Genomic DNA, 27101 nt, shown 5'->3' with positions numbered 1-27101 from the left:
ATTTTTATTGTTAAAGCATCTGAAAACATCCTAAAAGCTGCCTTTTAGTATGAAAAAGTCCTGCAACAACAGTGATTATCCTCCTTTGAAAGAAGCTTTTACAAAAAACATTTTCTTTTTTTTTTATATTACTTGAATACATTATACAGGAGCACATGAATTTCATAATATGTATAATTCTTGACTTGTATTTACTGACTTAAACACAACTAATAAAAAGTACCTGAAATGGATTTATTAAGTTTTTCACAGTACAGGTGTTGAAAGTCATATACGCAGGAATAGGAAAACTGAATATGTGAAGAGTTAAATATATATAAAAATATTAAAAAGAATTATAGTTAAGTAAAACCTATGACAAAGACTAATAATAGAAAGTGCTTTTTTGGATGCACAAAGTTGGCAAATTCCACTGGTCAGTTCCTTTTAACCTGAGGCCACGTCTGCTGAAATCTGCTCTGTAAATCCATTCCTTTGTGCTGTTATGTGTTCCCAACAGTTTGCATGACTTGTCAGGGCTGTTTTTCATAAATTATTTTTCATTTTGTGCAGGAGCATGCTGCAGCTGGGGCAAGATAATCACATCAAATAGTGACTCACACAAACAGGAGAGCGGTATCCTGGAAAGTTTGTGAAGAAATATGATGCATAAATTCCACGTGAGCCACAGTTTCAATTCACATATTAAATCAAGTTTTGTTTTTTGTTATATTTCATCAAAATCCTGGGTGACAAATCAAATCTGAAAGGAAAAGGTCAGATGATGAAGATCCCGGTGATTTTAGGGGCGGGCTCTGTTGCCCTGTCACATGGTATTTGGACTTCAGGGGTGTGACAGTCACACTGTGCTCTGACCTTATAGGAGCCACCTGTTACAAATGCCACATTACCATGTCTGGCAGCAGGAACAAAAGGTTGCCAGGGGAGGATCATGGGTAGGGCCTCATGTGGTAACCACCCTGCCTTTTCCTGGTAAACTGTGGCAGGTCAGGCATTTTCTCTGACAGCACAGAGCAGCACGTATGATCTGCTGGCTCAGAAACCAGTGCAACGCTCAATCAACCGATCCCAAACAGCACGGTCCGAGCTGATTTACTTTATTGCGCAATTTGCAGACTAATCTGCATAAATAAAACTGTTGGTTGTGAGCAGCTGCTCGTGACCCAGGAGTCAAAACCACTCAATACACTCCTTTTTTCTCCTTCAAAATAAAACAAAACACTTTTTTCGTTTTGGACCAGTTTTATTGGCAGTCAGTGTTTGGCATGAGACGAATACACACAGGCTACAACAGGGAAGAGTTTGACGTTGACACACTAAAACATAAATTACAAACAAAATGGACAGTGCTGGTCATTATTCAGATGAAGCGTTCCACATAAAAGATTTCCACTATGCCACCGCCTCCCCTTTTTTTGCTTACTGCTCGAGCTCATACAGCAGCAGGTCACCGCAGGGCACACTTTCATAGTCATTAGAGTCATTATCATAATTAGTTGGACTAAAAGACGAAACACCAAATCAATAACACAAATAATTACAGCAGTAATTGGACGTTTTACTTTTACAAACACGTAGAACACACACTTAAACAATTATCATATATCTGGTGAATGTTTGTAATGAATCTTGAGCTGGTCATCGTTTCATCTTAACGAGGTACGCCTTCACCTTCTGCTTTGTAAATATCTCTAATAAACAACAGAGAATATGCTGTGGAGGAAACTATAAAAATAATAGTGTCTTAAAGTGCATTGCAGTGTTTCGGTCAGTCTAACTTAATCGTCATGTGCTACTGTAGATGGACGATAACCAATAAATAACAGTCATGACTGTGCCTCATAACACACACAGGGTCGGTGGAGTTCAATTAACGGAGACGTCGACATGTTTGTGGAGACGGATGTCAGAAGGGAGGGCAGTTTGGGCACGGCACACCACATTGGCCCATATTACAGCTGGAAGTTGTGTCATAACTGCACTGAAACACTGTGGTGATGACTACAACACTTTATTAATTAGAAAGAGGTGAGTATCAGCATTTAGGCAAGTACAAAAAACAATCAGTGACAGCTACCCATTGTTGAGTCCTACCTGTTGTCTTCTAAGATTGCTTTGTTCACCAAAAGTGCACAAAAATAGCCTGTTGGAACACAACAGAGCCATGTTTTGTGTCCTCATTTACATCTACACAAGGGCTGCGCGGGCATTCACAAGTGGACATTTGGAAAGGGGGGGAAAAAGCCGCAAAAAGTCTTGACCTAGCAGTTTTGCCAGCGTCACGTGACAGGTCGTCGGCTGTATAGTCTGTTGAACTTGTGTCATAGCTTTTGTTGAGAGATTAACAGAGAACACACAATGTGGAGCTAGGCCCTGCCTGCCAGAGATAGTCTCAGTCCTGTTAGAGAACCCAGAGGGACCCACTGTTTCCAAACTAACTTCCACTTCAGCCACCGCTGGGATGCTGCTCCTCCATCCAACCGACTGATCTACACCTCCTTGGGACTGGCTCCTCAGCTGCCACCATCACAGAGATAGAGAGAGAGAGAGAGAGAGAGAGAGAGAGAGAGAGAGAGAGAGAGAGAGAGAGAGAGAGAATCGGTTCATTAACTCTTCCAGCCCCCCTCCAATGAAACCGCACCTTGTTCCCAAGAGCACCATCCACCAACACAGTAAGTCTGCCGTTGTGACTGTCACTATCTTGTGTGGGTTAACTCAGAGATATGGTTTAGGAATAGCTTGAGAGCTGTGTCAGGACGAGAAGTTCACAATGTGGGCACTGGTCTCTCTCGTGCCTCGAAGGGTGGTGTGAGGGCGAGAGGGCGAAGGAAGTTACGGTGTGCTGCGGGACGACGTGTCCTCCACAGTTGTCAGAGCCTCCCACAGAAAACACCCCATCACCTCTCACAGTAGTGGAGGGTGAAGTCTTTGGAGTGCTGCTTCTCCCCCAAACCCCATGGCTCCAGCTCAAATTTGTTCCCCATGTCATCCTCATCCTCCGCCTCGTCATCATCCTCCTCTTCCTCTTCGTAGTGGCTGGGCTCCTCGATGGAGGTTTCCAGATGGTAGCAGTAGGGTTGACCCTCTGTGTACTCGTAGATGGTCGGTAAGCTGCTCTTCAGGCTACAGCGCCGGCGCAGCGCCACCAGCAGCGGCTGAGGCATGGTGAAAATATCAACATTGTTGCCCAGGTCGATCCAGGCCAGGCTGGAGAACATCTTGGGGTCTTTGAGCATCTCGCTGAGGTCTTTGAGGATAGCCAGGGTGAGCCGGTTGCCGTTGAGAGCCAGGGTGCTAAGTTTAAGCAGTGAGGCGAGAAGAGGCAGTAGAATCCTCAGGTTCTCGTCCTGGAGTTCGGTGAAGCTAATGTCCACAGCCACCACACTGTCTCTGTTGTTTTGGAGGTAGAAGGCTACTTGGCGGACATCACGAGTGGAGAGAGGGATGCCGGACAAGTCAACAGAATCACTGGACAGCTTTTTCTGTAGGGTGGTCTTCAGACTTTTGGGGAACACAGAGAGAAAGAGAGGATTACTTCGATGACACTCAAACAAAAAAGCACATAACCGTTGAAGTTTTTAGACGTGGGGGCTGAAACAGATCTTAGAATGATACCACTATCTGTGACTCTGGAACAAGGCCCTGGTTTTATGTTGTGCTTCCTGTGTTGTATAAAAGAGGGGGTGAATGTGCCGGCTTGGAGCGGAAGGTTGACACAGAGACTGCAGCATGGGGATTTACTAGTGTAAACAGAGGAGCCAAAACATCCGAATGAGCCAGCAGCTTGAGTTTAAAGCTCTGATGGGCAGGAGCTCCTTATAGCACAGAGCCAGGACAGTTTACTACTTAAAAGATGTACTATGCAGTTTGTTTTAGAAAAAGATAGAACTTGAATAGATGTTGGCTTCTATATTTTTAGGTCAGGAAAGAAAATAAGATGCATATTTGGAAATGCTATTTGGGAAATACTACAGAACATTCTACAAATGAGATTACGTGATTATCTCCACCACAGAATTAATGCTTAATATTCAGTTTCTTTGTTAGATAGCAGGTGTCTCCACCGTGTGATGACAGATTTCAGTGAAATTTGGTGAAAATTAGGTCATGAAGCACAGATCCAGTATTTTCTAACATTTCTAAATAGGGCATTTAAAAAAGGAAGAACTTTCCCTTTTTTCTCATGATCCACTGCACTTACTGAAATAATCTTTCACATGTATGATCATTGGTAACACATCCGTAAAGCATACAAAGGTAATTCTTTAGGCACCACTTCCACCAAAACTACACAATCCACTATAAGTGTTATAGAGGGCCATGGTTCTATACTTGTGGCCCCGCGTCACTGTGAGGTTGCTGTTGCCTCACAGCAAAAAGGTTCCTGGTTCGAAACCCGGTTCAGGGTCTTTCTGTGTGGATTTTCGTGGGTTTTCTGTGAGTACTCTGGCTTCCTCCCATAGTCCAAAGACATGCAGACTGGGGTTTGATATCGACCGTAGGTGTGAATGTGAGTGTGAATGGTTGTTTGTCTCTGTGTGTTGACCCTGGGATGCTCAACCTGCCCAGGTTTTTTTTAGACCTTGCTGGAACCCTGCTGTGTTAATGTTTCTCCTGTGTTCTTTCATATAACTAAGTAGAAGTAAAAAAAAAAAGGCTGTGTCAAATTATTCCAAGGGACATACATGAAGGGGTCCCTGGAATATTTTCTATCTTGTAGTTGGTCCTTGGCTGAGAAAAAATGAAGAACCTCTGGTATAGATGACGGATGTATGGATGATTGGTTCAATCATACAAAATGTGCTTAACTAATGCATAACTCCTGACAGTAAATGAACGAAGGCTGTACCATGACCTGCTGCCTGCCATTAATACTTCAAGTGATTAGTGAATGAATCATCAGTTGAGGATGCTTAAATCCCAGCTCTTTCATATATTAATTTATGCCATGCAATTAGCTGAATCCAATTACAGACAAAAGTGCTCTTCATACATTTGATCTGCCTAATCATATAAGTGACTGTATGAAGTAACTGTGAATGAACGGTCAGTAACTGATGATCCACTAGCGAGCCCATCAACTCATAGTGATCATTTGTAAAAGTCAGCTACAGGAATTATGTATTAAATCATCATGTGCCGAGCATAAGTTAAGGATTACTGAAGTATATGTTTCATACCCTTATTGAAATGTGTTGATTGTCCAATGCTTATTAATAAGTAAATAAATAACTTTATTGATCTGCACACTGGGGAAATTCAGTTGTTACAGCAGCAGCGGGCAGGTCAGAATGAGGTAGACAAGAGAATAAAAAATATGAATAGGATAATAATACAATTTTGATATAGAAAATGGTGAGTATGTACATTTAACATTGTACACTTTTCACTGTAGTGGTTTGTATAGAAATGTTATAAAGTAAAGTGCAGTGGCACAGGATGATTGCACGATAATACAGTTATTGTGCAACTGTGGCTGAGCAGTGTTCAACCTGGCTGAGGTCTAGTTGTATCTGAGTGACCTGTTATGTGTTTTCAATACAAACAGGATTTGAGGCCAAATTTGAACTTTCTTCAACTTTACACTGCATGTGAAAATATATAGATTATTTAAACACTCCTTTGCCCTTTTGTTTCCAGTCAGTCCCTTTTAGCGCTGACCATGTTGCCCAGCGATGATACTCCATGATTAACATGAACTGTTACAGAAGTGGCCTGTACAGCTGATCTGGCGTCAGGATGAATTATAACATCCTCCGGCACCCAGTGACTTACTGTGACATTTACTGCAGCACCTGTCACTTGCAATGCTTTAAAGTGTGTTTTGGTCACATTGAAGATAGATGCGCCCTGAGCAACATGTGAGACTTCATTTTAAGAGCAAGTCGTAAGCTGATGAACATAAATGTATTTTTACAAATAGCCTAACACAAAAAAATTTATCTAAAATCGGCTCCTGACGCCAGCCTAAAGGCAGGTTTCATTTAGAATCTATCGGATGGAGACATTTGTCACGGCTGCTGTAACTTTATCACAGTCTAGTAAGCCACAATTCTTTACCTCTCCATTGTCTGCTTTGCCCTGGCAGCCTTTTCTATGATAGAAACCTCATCCTCACCAAAGGCACAAAAGTCCTATAATAGCCTGGCAGAGGCTCCCCTGCAGGTGTGAATAGGTTTTGATCACACAACTCCCTCCTTTTCAGACAGACCCATCCTTTTGAGCGTAGCAAGCATGAAAATTAGATGTCTGAGGCGTCCTCTCAGGAAGCCTCTTCCATCCTTCCACAAGATTAATTTAATACCAGAACACAGGAGCGTCACGGACAACGAGAGGACTGCTTTTGTTTTGTCGTTTCTCCGTCCATGAGAACGCTGACAAGACATTAAACCATAAAACTAGTTTATAGGTAAGAGATTAAAACAGATTAAAAAAAAAGGAATGGCGCAGTGGTGCAGTGTTCTCCACAATGAATCCAATCACATTCAATACATGTCACTAAATAGATGTTGGAGGCAGCAGAGAGAGAGAAAATAATCCCCGCCTGCACAGACATTGAACTGATGCCTGTAATAACACAAATGGCATCAACATTGTCGTAAGAGTGTTTACCAAACTACGCTCACAATGACATTATCTAATAAATATCCATGACATAATTAAGTAATCAATTTCAATTAAAGTTGCATTGTATAATGAAGCCGTCTTCAAAGTATTCCCACTTAAATACTGAGGAAGCAGAGCGCGTCTCCTGTCTGTGTGCGGCTCGTCAGTCTCTGCGTGTCAGTGATTTCATATAATGAGGCAGCATTTGAATTCAGTCAGCGTAAATCAGATGACTCTTGTCATTTATGAATATTTATACTAGCTTTTCTTGGCTGAAATCAGGTGAAAAGCTATTTAAACAAAAAACAATATTAAAAACCACATGTTAACAAGTGGGTGGATGGTAGCAGAATTCATGAAAATCCCACTTTATTTAAAATTTAAATCAGTATTTTCCAGGACTTAATTTTTGCTCCCTAGCTTTCCCTGAAGCTGTTGTTACCCAGCTCATACTTTTTTGTTTTCTTGTTGCAGTCATTTATATTCAAGTTTTGCTTCATTATTCATTTCAGTCGACTGATGGCTGAAGGCAAGCTGCACAAGAGAGATGTGAGATCAGCGGTCTAATCACATCTGCTCTCTGCCATTCCACTTTCATTTCCAATTCATTTTCTGCTGTATCACATATAGAGGAGAGTGCCAGAGTGAAAATTGTGGTCAGGAATCATGCGCTCACTCACACCGCTGCATTGTCCTTGATGGTACAGGGAATCCAACCTTACCGCTGAAAGCTCAATAAAAACGGTTCCTGCACATAAATTAAACCTGTATTATAACATATATATCTTTTCATGTGGTGGATATTTTGGTCAAAAAGCCTGGAGAGGAGGGCAGCTCTGACCACTTTGTATTTTCCTGGCATAGCTGAAACCATCAGTACAAAATGATTGATGTGCCCCTTAGGAAGCTTTAATGTGCATGGCATGCTACAGTGCACAATATAATGTAAATTAGTGAATTTGAGAAAAGGTGGAAGAGGAGTAATGCAGAAACCAAAACAGATACTTTGCACTGAAATGGAAAATCGACTAAATGGTTATTTTGTGTTTCTGAACATTCAGAGGACAAAGGAAGAAAAAGATAATTATGAGGTCAAATGAGGCTGATGCAACTGGAAGATAGTGGTGTGAAAATAGAAGAGAAACAAGGTCCCAGAAGGACCTGCAATTTTCAACACGCACATGAAATTACCCTTTAGGATGGCGCGGCTTGGCAGCAGTTATGGGTCACTGCCTCCATCAACCCCATTGTTGAGCTCTTTCATTACATATAAACCAAAAAAAACAACATTTCTAGCAAAAAACAAATAAACTACTTAGACAGATTAACGGGATTAGTGAAATTAGGACATTAATTCAGTGTGGTATTTCAGTCAGAAATGTGTGTACAGTATCTAGGGGGGCCGGTGTGCAGTGCTAATGCTGGATAATGAAGGGATGAATAAGCCGGTGGCATTAAAACAGACTGAGCTGTTTTCCCTCACAGAGAACACAGGAACCTCACAGGGGTGACACGGCTGCATTTTTGCCCAGATGAGAGCGGTTTGCCTGCAGCTGAACAAAGATGGAAGTTAAAGGGAGCTAATATGATCTTTATGAGTTCTAATGTGGACAATTAAATCCTTCTTTGATAAAGGAGATGTTCAATATTTTGGAAAATGCACCTGCTCATTTCTTTTACAGAGTGTTAGAGAGAAGATTGATATCACTCTTACATCTACGATGAAGCTACAGACGGTGAGCAGTTCACTTAACTTGGAATAAAGACTAAAATCTGTCTACCACAACTCAAGCTCTATAATTTAGATGTTATATCTTGCTTTTTAAAGTGCAACTTAGAACTTCTAATTTCTGTGGCACGTGTAGCCCCAGAGGTGGAGATCTTTTCCACTCAGGAATCCCATGAAGTGGACATTAATGTGGTGCAGGACCATGGTGGTCCCGAGCTGTATCAAGGCAATGCAAGTGCAAGAGTGGAAGGGTGCAGTCTCTGAGTGGTAACTTAACATTAGTTGGAAGGCTAATGTCTGCAACATTTTAACTACATGGTAAAGCTTGGTACTTACTATAGGAGAGTACTTTTTGCTTACACTTTTCATTTCATGATAAATAAGCGTCACTCTATAGCCGTTTTCAGACATGAATTCCAGTTTTCCTTTCACATATGAACAACGCAGCAGGATATAACAACATAGAAATCTCCGGAGCGTTCAGAGGATCTCCTGCTGTTTTCTCACATTGGCTCGTTGGGACATCCATCAGAGTTTTTACGAGGAGACTGGCCAGAGAAACTCCGGAGAAAGTCCAGAGCCTCTAACACGAACATTTGTGTTCTCACATACACCCAGGGGGGCACTGGCCGCAGCTGAAATTGAATAAGCCTCAGTAGTCTTTTTTTTTAAATACAACAAAACTAACAACAAATGTGACAATTTGTTAAGAATTTGTATTTTCTAAGTGTGATTGATTGTGTGCTTGAACAAGGAGCTTTCAAAATATGTTCATGATGTGTGGTTTTGCTCAAAACTGTAGAGCTAACAGCAAAGAAGGAATGACTTAAATGTGCACCTTACTGAATCAGGAATTGTGCATGGATGTTGGCCCTCTATGTAAAATTTGGCCCCTTTATGGCCAATGATTTAAAATGATCCGCCACTGAGAATAGCCTATTGGAATAAGAGTGGCATCTTTTCATCAAACTCTCGAACAGAAAGCGAATAAATGAATTTCCCAAAAATGTAAACAAGCGACCTCTGACCTTCCCCACCCGACACGACCACATGCAATAACATTTAATACCCTACAACCTCAGCCAGGCTGCGCCCTTTAATAGCACTAAGTAGGAAACTCACCGTCCACCCAGGGAATAATTGCATAGGTGCTTTTATAAAATTGTTAAATCAGACAAAGTGTCTCTAAAAATTGATTTTTTTTAGGTGAATTCACAGTCAGAGTCTGACTGGCCCTGTCTCGTCTCTTTCCAGCTTTGACAGGTTTTTGTTCTCAAACACTAAGGCAGGCAAAGCTGTCAGAGCTCATAGCAGCAGCCGTATTCATTTTTTTTCTTTTAATGATTCATGTTGCTCCTGCTGTCTCAGCTGGTGTCAGACTCTCTCTCTCTCTGCAGGTTTATGAAGCCAACAACATGAAAAAAAAAGGCCCTTTAGTGAGGAATTTAGCAATCGTAGGTATCTGCTCATTTCCAGAGATGCTGTCAGTGTCAGTTAAATCCTGTCTCTCCTCTTGCGGGGCTGAATTAAAGGCCCACGGGCAGAGCAAAGCCCTCAGCGGTGAAGGGTGGGATCTTGTGAATACGATGTCGCTTCTCCTCAGATTGTGCGTATTGATACCTCTGACTGACTCATAATGAACCTGCCACATCTCACTGTGTTCTCATTGTCTCCTTCTCAGTCCTTAGATTATGTTCATCTCCAGAAAGTGAATGCATTACGTGCTCGTCTGGCCCGCTGTAGAATACTCAATTACGCGGGAAAGCTTGCCTGGTTCTGTTCATGAATAGATTACCAAGCAACACCTTTGCATACAAAAAAAACCTATTAGTACACAAGATAATTCTCTAGTCATCATTTGCACATCAAAAGCAATTCAGTCTTTGATCAAGATGAGGACAATTACATTTCATCATCACCCTCCCTGCTTTTCTCCAGCGAGCAGATGGACAAATTTGCTGCTATGCCACTTTTGAAGAGAATAGAAGCCCAGTGGCAATGCACGTCCACTGCCTGGACATGACCACTTAAAAGAGGGATGACTGACAGCTGCGGTTACCATGGCGCTCCCGTCAGGTCAGCCTGTGGCCGGCTCTGCCCTAGCACAATGTCAGCTACAAAGATGGAAATCTCTACGGCTCGACATGGAGCAGAGCTGTGCTCTCTGTTGTGCAGAGCTGCCGATTTATTACAGACTGGATGTCTGGACAGAGGGGCTTACCAGGCCTGGGATTTCTGTCTGGACATGCTCTGCCTCAGCCACTTTGAGTGCGGGGTCAGGTGGTAGATCAGCTGCCTGCAAATCTTGTCAGAGGACTTTATGGTGTCTGCATCCTGTAGAAGAGAGTGAGTAGAGTGTTTAGAATGGCACAAAACCACTGACAGTGGTGAAGCAGAAATGTGATTTTCTGCTTGTGTGTGTGCAGAAAAAACATCCTAACAATTCATTATTTCCGCCCATCCAGGCATTAAACAAAGTTTCCTATCTGTATTATATTTCACATGAAAACAACAGAGGAGGTTTGTTACAATTCAAGACACCTTGAGCTACGTCTGAACAAAACACAATTTAGCTGCCCTGCTGGAGCAAGAAAATCTAATCTCATGCAATGTGCATTGGGCTGGAAAACACAGGAAGCACACAGGAGCAGTGAGATTCAACACAGACACTGGTAAACATTGGTAATTTCATTTCATTAACCATGATGTGGCTGCTGGTTCGGACTGACTTCGCCAAAATACTTAAATATTCACTGCTGGAGTTTGAGACATACCGAGCTATAAATTTCTCTCTTTACATGAAGAACTTTATTATTTATTTACCTTAATTATTCTGTTCATTCCTTGAGGGTAACCACTTATATAACATATATTTACAGGTTACTTTTCAGATGAGACATTTCAATATGATTTAACAGCATTGAGCACAGTTCTCCAGGACTCACACTTAACAGATGATCCTATTTCTAGCTCCTCTAAAGCAGCACTTGTCTGCAGGATGGCTTTCAACCCTTTCAGTAGAAGAAACGTAAGTCGATAACATCCTCAGATTAGATTTTCATGGATCTAAGATTGCTCAACAAAAGTAGATCATCAGGGGAATATTTTTAGGGTAAGAAATGCTTTCTTTTGCAAAATACCAACATCGAGCTTGATTTTCGCAGCAAAAAACTGACCTTCTTAGGACACTGCATCTCTCGAGCCAGGCTAAGCAGCAGCTCGTGGGAGATGGGGTCCACTAGGTTGAGGAAGGCAGCGTTTTTGTACAAGATGTCATTCAGAGAGGTGCCCTCCAAACCCAGATCCTAAAACATTTAGAAGAATTACAATTTTACAAACACCCTGCAATAATTACAATTAAACAGCGTGTCCTTGGACCTGCGGGGTGGAGAATGCATTCGTGATAGAAAAAGGGGGCCTCTGCTGTGTCAAGGGCAATGCGACTAGAAATGGAAAGATAAAAGAAATGTTTGGTTTTAAATATTCATTAAAGGAGACAGTGTTTGTATCTACAGTGGGAGAGTGAAATCTAGAGGGAGTCACAGGGAACGCTGTGTTTCAGCATATATAATCACACCTCCCTGGCACTGAGCCTCCCTGCATAGCCCAACATGCCAAGGAGCATACTGTTTATACAAACTAAGAAGGTAAGAGTCTAGCACTTTAGAAACCATGCCTTATCATTCAAAACCCTGTTGGAATAACTCAAAATACGTATTTAATCCCTTAGCCGTGGGATATTTCCCATGTATATATATATATATCAAACCATATGACAGTTGCAGAAAGGAGCAGGCCATAAATATATTTCCAAAGAAGTCAAAGCTTATGACTGTCAAGGCAGTTTAATCACACATGTGACAAATCCAACAGCATCTGCATTAAAAACAAATCAAAGCTAAACTAAAAAAGAGCAGATTTCAGTTCAGACGACTCCTTGACTGTGATGAGACCGAGCTGTGTGCTCTGAGCTACAACAATCTATCTTCATCAACACGGTCCTGAGGAGGCAAAGCCCTTGTGGGAGCCCATGCAATTTTAATGGCAGAGGCAAGCCTTAGAGCAGTGGTCACCAACCTTTTCGAGCCCAAGATCACTTTTTAATTCCAAACGTAAGCCGAGATCTACCACCATGATATCTTCCAAAAAACCACCTTAGGAGGGTCATATTTATTATTTTTTGCAATTTCTGTTAAAGGCTGAATGTACAAGAAATAAATATACACAAAGAAGGGCGGTTGTGCCACTTTTTCTATTCAATGCACAATATTCAATATTCAATATTCAAAACTCAGGTAAGATCATTTTCTCTGTTTATTCTGCTGTGAACCACAATGTTTATCTGTTTATGACACAAATGTATTTACAACACTTTCTGAACTCATTTGTTCCAACGGGGCTTTGATTGTTATCGACATACCGAAAGATGCGCATCTTCATACCGTAGAGTCCGGACATTTAGTGTAGTACATAAACCAACTTGTTCTTGAAGGAAATGCAGTAGATAAACCTGCAACTCCACCGCCAGTAGCGGACACACAGCGCGTGTGACGGGTTGGCGACCACTGCCTTAGAGACATACAGTGTGCACACACCTGCGCATGCACAGTTGCTTCTCCCTGGAACACAATTAGCATTGAATATAATTGACAGTTTGAGTGGGAGGTTGGCAGCTCCACATTACTGGCTTCTCTTTTAACAAGAGCAACAGTAAGACTGAACCCAGGGCGGCAGAGAAGCTGCTTCTTCCCCTACTGAAAAAAAAAAAAACAATAAAAAAAACAAGGTATAAAAATATCCCTGGGTTTAGACACGATCAATTGTTATGTGCAGGCGCAGCATGAGGCCACGAATCCTCACCATATCTGCAGCACAGCTCAGATCTTGTCTCATATCTGGAGCAGAGCTCGGTGTTACACACCAATTAACTCTGCCACAAACTCCTTTTAAATTCGGAGAAAAGGATCTCTCAGACATCTGCCTGCTTGCAGTGCAGCGACAAAAGATAAAGTAAGGCTTATTTAATAAAAGTGGAGCGTATTTGGAGGGGAGCCAGCCCGTGTCCCCTGTGATGTGGCTGTCATGGAGCCTCGGCAAGCCAGTTTATCTCATCGGCTTGATTAAGGAGGTTCCACTCTCTCACTCCCGTGTCAAAGCTTCAGAGTAATTAATGCTGGATTGGCCCACAGCTAAAAGACAGAGGGAGGCCTGAGGGCAGGCAAACAAATGAGATCCCCGAAGCTGCTGTCACATTTTTAGTGCACCTACATCTTTTAGGCACGTTTTAATGCTACATCTCCCACAGCAGGTGAGGAAAGCCTTAGAAAACAAACCCCTGACTGTGATCAAACACTGTTTCCTCAGCGTAGCAGGGCATTCTCTAGGTCACGACCACCTGCTCATAGCTATTGACTATTTTTTAAGAGAGCATTAAAAATACTAGTGTTCTGGGCTTCATGACTTTGCATTTTTAATCCGATCCGATTGGGTTTTAAGATTTTTTTTTCATCAGCCACAGGCTAAACCATAGAAAAAAAACAAGTAATCTACCATAAAAAACAACGTGCAGCAACGAAATATGAAACAAAATATGAAAAGGCCACTAGTGAAGCCATGACAGCACGCTTCATTTGCATCTCAGTGACCTTCTCTCTCTGAGCAAGAGTTAATAAAACCTTTTGGAGAGGAGTAATGTATATTCTGTGGAACACGCAGGGCTCCAGGGCTTACATTGTTGCTGCTGGAGCACAGCCCACAACAGAGAGAGAGAAGGAGACATACGAAGTGGAAAGGGTTGGAGGGGGGCAGGCCGCTCTAATGGGAGCATTAGACCAGGCTAAGGAGAGATGAGGCTGGCCACAGCAGAGGAAACAAGGACAGGTGTGGAGGGAGGATGGTGGCGTGCGCTGTAAAGACAATGATAAATTTGGGATGAAGCGATGACACGCAGGATACATTTGCTTATTCAGGGGAGCGCAGGTGATCCTATGAAACAGAGTGCCAGCATGGTGCTCGTCTGCCCACGGGAGAGTGTGTTGAGTCACATGCTGCGTCTGTCACTGGAACGATGTGTCACAGGTACACATGCTCTGCCAGTGGCCTAGTTTCTGTAGAAAATAATACTTCTGGAGGGAGTGGCAATGAGGGTGGGAGGCGTGCTGGGGTCAGAGGTTAGAGGTCAGAGGTCAGATTTGAGGTACCTGTGCACATGCAAACATATTAAACTACACACACACAAACAACCTTGAACTTGTTTGCGAGGACACTAATTGGCTTAATGCATTCCCTATAGCTCCTTGCCCTTTCACTAGCCATCACAACGAAATGCCAAACCTTAAAGCTTACCCTGCTCAAACCTAAATCTGAACGCACTTTCATTGAAAGTGGGTCAGCAAGTAAGGACCGGCCAGGATAGGCTCAAAATGGTCCTGACAAAGATATCTGTATACACACGTATGGGAGCATCATCTGCTTGTTGCCCCATCTGTTGCTTGGGGGGTATGTTAATAAGGATGCTCGGCAGCAGCATCAGCACCAGAGCAGCAGCAGCAGCAGCTCAGTGGAAACAGGTTGTTGACGGGGCTCCTGCAGGCCGAGCAGTGCGCACATTCACTCTCCTCTTACCTTCCTCAGTAATTTGAGCACGTCGGTCGCCTGCTCGATCCTGCGCTCTCGGAGCAGCTTCTGAATGTCCTTGATCCAAGCCACCCGCCTCGTGTACGGACTGTGGTTGGATCTCCGCAGCATCCCGGGCAGCTTGTCCGATTTCAGCATCAGCGCGAACAGAAAGTCCCCGCCGCCCCGTCCGCCGCCCCGGTCGCTCACCTCCCCGGCGCCATCCAGAAGCTTGCGTCGCTTTTTGGAGAAATTCTCATTGTCCAGGCTGCTCTGTCTGCTCAGTCTGGAGCCCATCGTGATCCTCGCTCTGTGTGGGCGCTGTGATCGGTGTTGTTCGGTTGTTGTTGTTTGTTTTCCTGGCAGCAGCTGACGCTCCTCACTGGGTATCAGCGCCGTGTAGTCGGTCTGGCTCTGGCCGTCAGCGGCAACACTGATCCGGTGCAGAGCTGCAAAAATATCACGGTGCGACAGTCTCGGTTTATCACCATCCTCTCACACCGCTGTTATTTTGACTTTTGCACCCGTGCACCGAGAGATACGTGAATGCGCCTGGCTCGTTTGATGATGATGATGATGATGAGGGATGCTCCTCGGCTGCTTCATCCTTCGGCTGCTCTACGCTGCTGTTTAGGTTTGTGCAACGTGGAGCGTCCGACCAATCCCTGCATCTGGTCATCCTCCGAGCCTTGAACCAACTCCTCCTCATCCTCATCCCCCTCCTCCTCATTCTCATCTTCTTCCTCCTCCTCCTCTTCCTGTTGGTAGCTACAGAGCAGATGAAAAGACTGGAGGATGGCAGTGCTGTATTTTAAAAATATCTCAGGCAAACATGAAATGCACAATCCCCTAAAACACATAAGACAATCACTCAGTGGCTGATCAAGGATTTTTCTGAATCAGGGGCCATAAAGGGGCCACAATTTACTCTTACATGGATGTTACATGTCCAACATCCATGTACAATTCCTGATTCAGTAAGTAACATTTCGGAATAATATAAAGTTTGTATTTTCTTTCATCCACTCACCCAAATTTGAGCATTGCCGGTGGCCCTGGATAAATATGAATGTCTCTTTTGACACTTTGGTAACAGCCACTGCACAAGCTGTCAGATCCTGTTTGCATCTGTCACAACTCCACTAAATCATTGTCATTGTTTGAAGAACATCCATGTCCCAGCGTACCTTTCTGTCACATGCGTCAGTATCTTGTTCACAGACCCAGAGGGGTCAGTGAGGGGGGGGACTCATCAGTGAAGATACATTAGAGACCAAGAGACAGCTCTCAGTGAAGATATCTTATCACACACAGCTTTTGCAGATTGTAACTCCAGTATTTGTAGGCTCAATCATTGTTGGTTCAGAGACATTGATTCATGATTTGAACTTGATTAAGTCTCACTCTTGTTTCGTGGAGCAGAACAGTTGAGCTTCTGTCTAATAAATATTTCCCCTGGCCGAACTCCACTCACTGGACCCAGTCTGCTGCATGTTTTCCTGGAGGTTGTCATTATGACCGACTTGTTCCCTTCATTTGATGTATCATCACCATGCTACTCATTTGTTTTGTCAGAGCTTTGGCTCTCTCTCGATATTATGTCATGGCCTAAACACACACACAACTGTCGACTCTGCTCTTGTGTTCTTGTTCGATTTTGAATATTGTGATTTGTCTTCAGAGAAGAGGAATAAAGAAAGAAACAAACAAAAGTATTGCGATCCCCTGAGATGTCACAAGATCTGGAGGGGTCTCATACTCTGCAGCATTTCAAGGCCTAATCTCGAACCAGTTATTTGTGTTCCAAAAACCAGAAAACACTGGTCTAGAAGAAAGAATCATTTATGTCATGGACTGGGGGGTGGGATTATCGTGACCAACAAGCCCAAACAAAACATTGTGACCACCATTCTTTAAGAAGTCTTTGTGTCGTGTGTATAGTGCAAACTAACTCAAAAAGCAATCATGAAGGGCAGTACAAATGCTTTGGACCAGTCATGTTTGGATGGCATTTGCAAAGTCAGGAGCAACACTTGAAAATAGATTCTGCAGTCATGCATGTATAGTTGATGTTTTGCTTGAAGTAGGCGCTAGTGTTGCAATCAGAGACGTATAGAGTGACGTATACAGTGATGTAATGATATGGTTCTATGGCGGCTCTGGCCCCTTGAAAAACAAACTGGTTTTTAAAATGTTCACAAGTTAAACCAACTCTGAACCAGCCCTATAGCACCAGGTTCACCCTGGTTGAAAAGGGTTAATAGTGATTAATAGATAATTGAGGGGGGACACCAATTCTCACACATATATTTCAACTAATCCTTTATGAGGAGCACCACCCAGCTCATAAAATAGATGTATCATCTGTGGTTCCCGAGGGATTTTTTTTTAAACCTTGGTGATGTCATCAGGGTTATCTCAGCGAGACAGCAGGCGTTATCAACTGGAGCTCTGGGATTCGAAAGACTGGGGCATTTAAGAGAGGGTCTAATTTAAGAAAACATCACTGAGGTACATCATGGAAACAATATCTCTAAAGAAAGCACACAAATCATTCTGACTGACAGAAAGCAACAATACATTGATTAAATTGATGTTAAATCTGGTCGTGGATCGTTGTCAATGCCCCAGAAATACTTTAAAATGTTATTGCATTAAATTATAGTCGGATTATAATACACACGTAAAACCAGCTTCATTTAAACACAGGCTACAGACACATTTGTCCACCTCTGCTTGGAAAGAAGTAGCTGAATTTACAAATGATAATAGCAGCACACACTGTATATATTGGCCCTGTCATTAAAGGGCTGCAGTCACATGTAAAAAACACATGACATCATCTTCTTCTCCACTGTGGCCAGTGTTTTTGCAGGCTGTGTCTCAACTGTAGCCGAGGAACAAGTAGTGTGTCATCTGATTTGCTGCAGAGGATACAGTACAGACAAGCCCACCCCCTCTATTGTGTGGAAATGATCTGAGGGAATCCTGGAGGGTAGCAGCGTATTCCTCCTAGCAAAGTCAAACTGAAACTGAGGGATAGAAATATAAACACGTGCCAGCTGATATTTCATAAAACGTCCTCCATCCAGTAACAGTGATGTGCACACAACAGCTGAAGGAAGGCCTTGTTGTGATGTGCAACAAATAGATATGTAATTGTCCTCTTCCGGTATAAATCAGCTCTGTCCATTAACTAAACGCACATCCTTAGGGTGGCTCTGAACCTGGGAGATCCAGAACAGGATAGCAGTGATTAGATTATGCCACAATCACAGCTGCAGCACTAGCAGCAGCCCACAGGCTCCTCTCACAGTGCTTTATCAATGCGGCCCAGCAACAGCCATGCACGCTGGATTAGCCGTGGGTGTACCACAGAAGGGTTGTTTCTCGTTGAGGAGCTCCTGTCACCAACGCTGCCAGGTTGGACCTGTGCTGCTGGGATGGAGGCTCAGGCATCTCAATCAGGGCGAGGATGCCGGCAGAATAAGCCAAATAGACTGTGACACGGTTACTGAGCATGGCAACAGTGCGGGGTAAACCAATCAGACAGAGCCCCAGAGTCGGGGCTGGATGCCGGCTGCATCTGTAAACAGACCTCTCTCACCTTCACTTCAGCCAACCTGCCAGATTGATATCAGAGCGAAATGGAAGGTTAGGGAAAGACCAACTCAAGAGTTTCACTCACAAAAAGACTAAGAATTAAAAGTGCAGTTTTATGTCAAAATTTCAATCGCTGTTGCTCCCCTGCTAATATTCCCTTGAGATCAAACATACAGTTTCATGCCCTAGTCCTCCCACCTCCATCTTCCTCTGTGTCTCTTTTTTTCAATGTCTGTATCTTTAAAAAAAACTAGACGTGGACAAGAGGCACATGCTTATTATCTGAAAAGCTTTGCTCAACAACAATGTGACGTCGTAGCAAAGTAACACTTGAAAACCAAAGAGATCACCATGCTCCATCATCACAAAAACCAGAGATGACACATCACACTCCATCACTAGTGGCACACACTGTGAGTTAGCTTCATCGGTCTCGTTTTGTCCTTTATTCTAACATCTGTCTGAGCAAATACAACTAAAGGTGAGTGAATTTTCTTCTCGACAGATTGTTGTCAAAGGTTTGGCTGCCATGATGAAACTGATTGGTGATGTCCGGAAGAGAAAACACTCGTGTCTGAGCTGAGTGGGTTGTGTCTGACTGTGAGATGCATGTGTTGATTTTCCCAGGAAAATGGTTGGGAAGCCCCTGATTGCCGGCCTGGTGGTTCTCCTGGTGGCCGCAGTGAGCCTGTTCCTGGGGGTCTTTATGGGGCTGGGGAAGAAAAACACGCCTCCCACCTCGGACCACTTCTACTCAAGGGCTGCTGTGGCTGCTGATGCTGGAAAGTGTTCAGAAGTGGGGAGGTGAGAAGTATTTTGTTTTCCAGATGCACAGTGGTAGCACATTTGTCTCTGTCTGGATGTGGGCTTCAAAGTTTAGTTTTTTAATCAGGTGTATTCTTGTGTTTCCAGAGACATCTTGAAGAAAAACGGTTCAGCCGTGGACGCTTCCATCGCTGCCTTGCTATGTGTCGGCCTTTTGAACGCTCACAGCATGGGCATCGGAGGAGGACTCTTCTTTGTCATCTACAACGCTTCCACAGGTGAGTGTGCATCATCTGTCGTACCTTGTCCACAAAGCTGACTACTCCAAAGTCATCAGTCTGTTCTCCGTTCCTGCTCAACAGGGAAGGTGGAAACCATTGATGCGAGAGAGACAGCACCCATGAACGCCACTGAAGACATGTTTGGCAACAACACCAAGCTTTCTCGTACAGGTAGCAGCAGGCTGTGTCTCAGATGCAGAGGAGAGAGGAAGATTCAGTCATTGTAGATCTAACTTCATTGAGTTCTGTGATACTGTTGAAGCCACTGTAACACATCTCCAGAGGCTAGAAAGGGATTTAGAGAGGGATTTAGAGATGATACATATCAGTCTGTCCTGCTCCTCTCGAATATTCTCACTTAAAAATCATTTCTGCCTCTCTCCCATTGTATCTGCTTCTGGTTACATAAAACAAAAATCTATATCTGTATCTGTATCAGTATCTGTAGAGGCCTCAGCGTGTCTTTGTGCTCCACGCAGACAAGAGACAGAAAGACAGAGCTTGTGAAATTCACTTTAGTGTTATGGCTGTTTCTACATGACAGGTGGATTGTCCATAGCCATTCCCGGGGAGATCCGCGGTTACGAGATGGCTCACAAGAGGCATGGAAGGCTGCCATGGAAGGAACTGTTTGAGCCCAGCATTGCCTTGGCTCGTCATGGTTTCCCTATAGGAAAAGCCTTGGCTCATGCCATCTTAAAGAGCAAAGATTCGATTCAAGGAGATGCCAACATGTGGTGAGGATGAAGCACGACAAAGAAATACAAGCTAAGTTGAAGAGCAGCGACAATGGCTCTAATAATTCTGCTTTTTCTTATTTCATGATGTGAATGTAGCACAAGGATTTCTCCAATATTTTGTGCTGAAAAGGCATATTTTGACATGTTGTTGCTGTAAGTTAACAAAGATTGATATGATAAGTCTGTAGGTTAGAGATGAAGCTCACCATAAAGACTGGAAATGGGGGAAACAGGTTGTACCACCTTCCCTAATTCTAAACATCTCATTGTTATTCTTGACTGGCCAACGTTTTGTTGAATATTACCAATCTACAAAATAAAAAAAAGTGCTGAAACTATTTATTAGTTGCATGGGATCTGGGATCCCTAGTGTGTTGGCTGCTTGTCTACAATATTCCAGAAAATAGTTGAGGACATAAACATCAGTAAAACCTCACTTTACCATTTTTTACAATTAGCTATACATATTATACAAACAAGCTAAAGCTACTTAATAGCGTTTTTAAAGGGATGAAAAAAGAAATTCACCAATTCTTCAAACAGAAAAAACCCACATAACATGCCTCCATACGGCTCCTGTGGTGTCTTCCAAGTGTCTGGAAGCCCCGGCCTTTAAATTCGACTGGAAACGAGGTCATTTACACCATGTTTTTAGGCTAAATGTCCTCTGATATCCTCCTCTGGAGCTGTGTACACGCCTGGATAACAGGATAATAATGACCTCATCAATAATGATTTTCATATTTCTGTGAACTATCCCTTAAAGAAGTAGTCAGTTGTGGTAGATTTATGTTTTCTACTATGGACAGTGCAGGTTGACTATTTCCCCCCCCATTTCTAGTCTTATTCCAAAATTAAGCAAAAGCTTTCCTGGCCGTAGCTTCCATGATTATAATACAGGAGATAGATGCTTAACTCCAAGATGATGCCCCATTCATTTGAACCATTTGCACATGTAAATTTGTATTTCTTATTCTGGACCCAAATGCTGGGATGACATCATACGCAAAGAAAATATACCTTTCTGGATTTCTGGAATATTGTCTTCTGATACGCTGTGGGGCACTAAAGTCAGAAATGTTTTAAATTTCACTCACAGCAGCTTTAATCTTCTACAAACTTAAAAATTGTTGTGATTTGAGGGATTCTCATCTTTTTCCTTTTGTCCATCTTCCAGTGAGATATTTTGTGATTCTCAAAAAAACATCCTGAAAGAAAATGATATCGTCAGATTCCCAAAGCTGGCCGACACATACCAAAGAATAGCAGAAGAGGGGCCTGATGTCTTTTATAATGGGTCAATGGCACAGATTATCGTGGAGGACATCCAGGCGGCAGGTCTTGTTTTCTTCTTCATTTTATCTTAGGAGATACATTAAGGAATAAATGTTGAATTGGCTAAGAACCAAACTACAAATTCCAACCAAGACTTCACAAAATACAGCCTCAGTAATGCTGACATTACACATCATTTTAAATTCACTCTGTTCCTTTCTGTGCCCGCTCCAGGTGGCATTATCACCCTCGATGATTTGTTGGAGTACCAGCCTGTGCTGAACGAGAACCCTCTGAAGCTGAACGTCGGGGAATACACAATGCATGTCCCAGACGCCCCCTCCAGTGGCCCTGTGCTGGCACTCATACTCAACATAGTGGATGGTGAGCAGCTTGGCCGAGTGCTTGTGCAGCCATGCAAAAGAAAGGATGTCAGGGTTTCCCCAGGTCGTCCCTGAACTGTTCCTCTGCCTCTTCTGGAAGCAGAAAACTCACCTGCTGCTCAGTTCTGCTGCCAAATTTAATTCACCATCGACGCCCCATCTGTTGCCACAGAGAATATTTAGTCATGCTTTAAATAAAAAGTGGCTACATTACTTTCAAATTAGGGCTAAAATTGAATGTGTTCATATACGACTCTGGAGGAGAATGCTCCCTCAGACACATATCTGCTGGTAGGGCTCATGTTGGTATTCGACTTAATGTTTATGACCTGCCATAGACAGAAATGGGCTTTTAGCACAGTGATGGAGAAGCATCATTACCTGCGGAGACTGAGAAAATGTAATTCATTTACTCCAGACACGATTTTGTTTGCTGTGGATATTTTGCAGGGTACAACTTCTCAGGCACAAGCGTCTCTACAGCAGAGACGAAGACTCTGACGTATCATCGCATTGTAGAGGCCTTTCGTTTTGCTTATGCCAAAAGGAGCCGACTTGGAGACCCACGTTATCTCAATATCACCGATGTAAGTCTTTGTACTTCAGATGTTTACTTTGGAGCATCTCTAACCTCACTGTACTCAGTAGGATCACAGTTGTCTCCTGCTAGCCTCTACAGTGGGAGTAAGGATATAAAATGCCTTGTTTAAGGGAAACATGAGCATTTGTTTTTCATTGAATTTGATAGGGACAGCGCTCATTAATCAAAATAATGTACATGAGCCAGAGTTGGCTACATAAGCTAAATTTCTATCTGTTGCCCCTATAGCCAGTTTTTACAAGCTACCTGAAACAAAATAAAAATGACCTCTTATATGATTACAAATATCTATGGATAATTCATATGTATTATAAATACCAATCAAACTAACTGTATGAGAATCCCCTTAATTAAAACACTGGACCTGATAAAAACAAACAAATACCTAAAATACATTATAACAATTAAACAATACAATTAAACACTCAGCCACAGATATGCATTTTAACTAAATCACAAAAGATAAAGTGGAATTATAAACACATGGCTGTTTTCTGTATCGTTACAAAAACAAGTGTTCTTCTACTGTTTAGCATTTATGATCATCATGACAAACTGTGAGTTCTGCAGCTGACTTGTTTTTCTCTCCTCAGCTCATCCACAACATGACCTCAGACTACTTTGCTGATGGCATAAGAAGTAGAATTACAGATGACACCACCCACCCAGACAACTACTACGAGCCAGACTATTTTGTCCCAGACAACCACGGAACAGCTCACCTGTCGGTCATAGCTGAGGATGGAAGCGCTGTGGCCGCCACCAGCACCATTAATCTATAGTAAGAAGTCACGCTTTTAGAGAATTTCCTTTCGAATAAAGGAAATGTATTTTCCTGAACAGCCAGTCAGAGAAAAACAGTTTTTTGAATGAATCATGAATCATTAAAAAGCTGTTTTATTTCCCCAGTTTTGGCTCCAAAGTCATGTCTCGATCAACTGGAATCATCTTCAACGATGAGATGGACGACTTCAGCTCTCCGTACATGACCAACGGGTTTGGAATCCCTCCCTCACCCAACAACTTCATCCAACCAGGTGTGGCTGGATTGAATTATCGCACACGTATTGCTCCTGTTTTGATGGATGGTGTTGCTAAATTAGGCCATGTTTCCACAGTCACTTAATCCTTTCTTTAGTGAGGAGGATGCAAAGGTGATGTTTCAAACAGCCTTTCACTTGCTCCAGCATTTATTATTGTCAGGGGCTCTGATACCTCCAGCTCACACACACAGCATCCTTCTCCTCCCCCTTTTCACAGCAACAAGCAAATTTCCAACATCAAACTGTGGCTCGCTGCTGCTCTTTAATGTGTTTACAGTTGTTTTAAATGTGTGTCAGGTTAACATGGCTGTTCAGGGACCATTGAACCAAAAGGTAAACAATTTATCCATTCAGCAGTCATAGCCACGTTGTGTTTATCTGTTGGCAGGCAAGAGGCCGCTGTCTTCCATGTGTCCCACTATCATCTTTGACAAAGAGAACAGAGTGAAAATGGTTGTAGGAGCGTCTGGAGGCACTAAAATCACCACAGCTACTGCCTTAGTAAGTCAGATTCATTCACACATACACACACAATTACACACTTATCTGACATCTTGCATTTTCTGGTTAAAAAACAGGTAATCCTGAACTCCTTGTTCTTTAACTACGACCTAAAGAAAGCTGTGACGGAGCCGCGATTCCACAACCAACTCAATCCAAATATGACAGTGGTGGAGCAGGGCTTTGAAAAGGTGGGTCACACATCACGGACATCGCTGATTTAAGAGGAATGTTACTTATGACAAACTAATTGGGTTACAAATTTCAGGAATTTGCAAAGCTCACTGTGTCTTTTTGGATTAACTTCCTACCATACATGCAACTAGTCATTTCAGCTCATGTCAGTATGAAAATCTACTTGCAAAAACACATAATTTGGGATTATACTACTCTCAGTTATGTGTTTATTTTCCTCAAATCTGTGAGATTGCATCAAGATGCACAACAATAAAAACAATCACATCTCTGATCTGCATCCAATGTGAGAAAATAATTATAATTAATAAATAAATGGAAGCAAGACTAGTAGGCTAGTGTTAACATGCTAGCATGTTATTAGTCTTGCAGTAATTGAATTATTATCACTAGTACTGAGGACAATATCATTTTGACCTGACTGGCTACGGCGGCCCTGAGGTGCTAATCACAGCCGCAGGAAACACAGCAACAGATCACAACACACAACGGCAAATAAGAAAAAGATTACAAATTACAAATCATCCAGAGGGACATGAATGTCTGTTCTAAGTGTTAGTTGGTGAGTTATCTTACTACAGAGGAAAGCCTAGGGGATCACCAGAAGGAATTACAATTAATCTGATTTATTATCTATGTAAGTTGATTTACTGGGTGCTAGAAAGATAGAAAAACCTTCCAAAGACTTGTGGCATGCAAATTTTTATGTGAAGTGATGTAGAATGGACAGAGAAAAAAGCAAAAGTTTGGACCTCTATTAAAGAGTCGTAAAACCACATGCACAAGACTCTACATGTTTGTCTGTGTGACGATACCATGGCAGAGTGTGCTGGAGGGTCTGGCCCAGAAGAACCACGTGACACAGCTGCTGAGGACTCCGGACTCGGTGGTGCAGGCGGTGGTGCGGCAGGGAGAGCGTCTGTGTGCAGAGTCTGACCCCAGGAAAGGAGGCTACCCAGCGGGATACTGACCGTGACCTCAGGCCCTCCTCAAAGACACTTGGACAGATTCACAGTAAACAAAAAGGTGTCCGCACGGAAGACCCAAGCAGTGTTTAAGCTACGGAGACACAGCCACCAATCCTTCTTTTACTCAAACATGGAAAGTGATTCAATTTCAATACCTCTTTCACTCAAACTCGACTATTCAGCATAACTTTTTCCTTTGGCATTAATTTTGTGTTTTGAAGTAAAGTAAGAGGTTGCACCTAGTTTGACTCCTGTATCATCACTACTGGATACTGGTCAGGTAGGCCGAAACACATTTGGTTCTACTAAACCTATTTTATAAATAATACATTTATGTTGAAGGTTTCATCACTATGTTTTAGGTAACAATCCGAGTGGTTTTAGGTTGTCCATGTTTACTTTTCTTTTGTTGTCTAAGTAAAAAGAACGAGGGGTTGGGTGTTGTTTTCATGTCAAACTTGTGAAAACATCAAGTATCGACCGACAAGCACTGATCAATTAAAAAATAAGGACACCTCAGGTTGTTTGCCTGTTTTCCCCAAATGTCTACCTACATCTTTCTCCTGATGTAAGCTGATCGTGACATCCACATCATTTAGCAGAAACTGACCGTGTTGTTTTCTACCGTCACTCTCTAGTGAAACTGTAAATGTTTAATATCGAGTAGAGGTCAGGTGAATGTATAGTGTATTCTGAAAAATACATTTGCAGATATATTTTTCTAAACATGCATTGTTCTTATGCCATGTTTGTTGCCATGCTTGTTATTAAACATTTTGAACAAAGATGCTATATTTTACCATAGAAACTGTGCTGTTTCTGTACTGAAATGTTAGGCACGAGATCAATATATCTCATATCTTTAATTTGTGTTTAGTCAGGTTTTGTTCTAGTGTAAATACTAAACTAACCCCTAACCCTAACCCAACAAACACAAAGTGTTTCATCCTCTGGGGACCATGAGCGTAGGAAATGTCAGTGACCTTGATAATGAATACGTCATTCGCAGAATTACGTCAGGACGTGGCAGTGGACCAACAGTCACCCCTGCAGCCATCCAAGCAGAATGGCTAAGTTAGATAAAAGCAGCTGGCACTGTGAATGTTTGGCACTTTTACTTGGTTCATTTACTAATCTATTAATGGAATTTAAGTTCAGCGGGAAATAACCAAAGGGAAATAACCAAACTAAACATGTGTAGGACTCAGTGGGTTCAGTTAAGTTGAAAGGAGTAAATTTGACTTTGACTGTTCAGTGAATTTCAATCAGGATTCAGTAAATATCTCCACTCTTATACTCTTTGAGCAAATGAGAAACCAAATACCGGCAGCAAGGAGACCGCTTCGTCACCTTCGGGTAAAAGCCACATTCTCAAAAATGTCGGCTTTTTGTTGTTCATCAAAAAATCTCTTTTAAGATGTTTTTTCGATCGATGGTTGGATTTTCTCAAATGCGTTAGGAGCAAATTTGATGGATAGCGATTAGGTTTAAATCCCAATCTCATCATATCTGCAGCATTAAAACTCTTTGGGGAAAAGCAGAAAGTGAACACTCAACTCTGCACTGTGTTGACACAAACATGCTCCTATATCCAGACAGAGCGGCAACCCTGTGACCCGGCTCACATACTGTGTAATCAAGCCCTCACTTGTGAAAGCGGGGGTGACTGTGTGATATTTACATAGAAAACAGGCCTGCTATTACTACACACTGCTGTAATCTATCTGTTTATATGGAAAAAGACAAGAAACCAAACATGAGACTTAAACAAATTCAACAGGGACTTTCAGGGGGTC

General features: G+C 42.5%; 2 protein-coding genes across 3 annotated transcripts; one reads left to right on the top strand and one right to left on the bottom strand.

The window, feature by feature from the left end:
• Positions 1-1222: 1222 nt before the first annotated feature.
• lrrc75ba (leucine rich repeat containing 75Ba) lies at positions 1223-15644 on the bottom strand. Of its 2 annotated transcripts, XM_034596426.1 has the most exons (4): positions 14960-15641; positions 11512-11640; positions 10557-10669; positions 1223-3501 (listed from the first exon to the last, which is right to left on the bottom strand). In XM_034596426.1, the coding sequence occupies exons 1-4, from the start codon at positions 15245-15247 to the stop codon at positions 2898-2900; spliced, it is 1134 nt and encodes a 377-aa protein (XP_034452317.1). In that variant the 5' UTR covers positions 15248-15641; the 3' UTR covers positions 1223-2897. The 2 variants fall into 2 exon arrangements, with proteins under 2 accessions (XP_034452317.1, XP_034452318.1); XM_034596427.1 differs by lacking the exon at positions 11512-11640 and having other exon boundaries at positions 14960-15644.
• Positions 15645-18920: 3276 nt separating this feature from the next.
• ggt1a (gamma-glutamyltransferase 1a) lies at positions 18921-26905 on the top strand. Its single transcript, XM_034596425.1, has 13 exons — positions 18921-19034; positions 19181-19357; positions 19466-19596; positions 19681-19770; positions 20144-20336; positions 21517-21677; positions 21849-21998; positions 22448-22584; positions 23192-23379; positions 23508-23635; positions 24030-24142; positions 24220-24333; positions 25161-26905. Exons 2-13 carry the CDS (start codon positions 19185-19187, stop codon positions 25305-25307), a joined length of 1725 nt encoding a protein of 574 aa, XP_034452316.1. The 5' UTR covers positions 18921-19034; positions 19181-19184; the 3' UTR covers positions 25308-26905.
• Positions 26906-27101: the final 196 nt, after the last annotated feature.

Source organism: Hippoglossus hippoglossus, chromosome 9, assembly GCF_009819705.1.
Source record: "Hippoglossus hippoglossus isolate fHipHip1 chromosome 9, fHipHip1.pri, whole genome shotgun sequence".
In the NCBI taxonomy this organism is placed as follows: Eukaryota; Metazoa; Chordata; class Actinopteri; order Pleuronectiformes; family Pleuronectidae; genus Hippoglossus; species Hippoglossus hippoglossus.
This window is presented reverse-complemented; position numbering and strand designations above follow the sequence as displayed.

Coding starts and splice junctions, on each gene's coding strand:
- ggt1a (XM_034596425.1), top strand. CDS start 19,185: ATGGTTGGGAAGCCCCTGATTGCCGGCCTGGTGGTTCTCCTGGTGGCC. Junction 19,771..20,143: donor CACCAAGCTTTCTCGTACAG/GTAGCAGCAGGC, acceptor TCTACATGACAG/GTGGATTGTCCATAGCCATT. Junction 21,999..22,447: donor CATACTCAACATAGTGGATG/GTGAGCAGCTTG, acceptor GATATTTTGCAG/GGTACAACTTCTCAGGCACA.
- lrrc75ba (XM_034596426.1), bottom strand. CDS start 15,247: ATGGGCTCCAGACTGAGCAGACAGAGCAGCCTGGACAATGAGAATTTC. Junction 11,641..14,959: donor TGCTCAAATTACTGAGGAAG/GTAAGAGGAGAG, acceptor TAAATGTTTTAG/GATCTGGGTTTGGAGGGCAC. Junction 3,502..10,556: donor AGACAGAAATCCCAGGCCTG/GTAAGCCCCTCT, acceptor GTTCCCCAAAAG/TCTGAAGACCACCCTACAGA.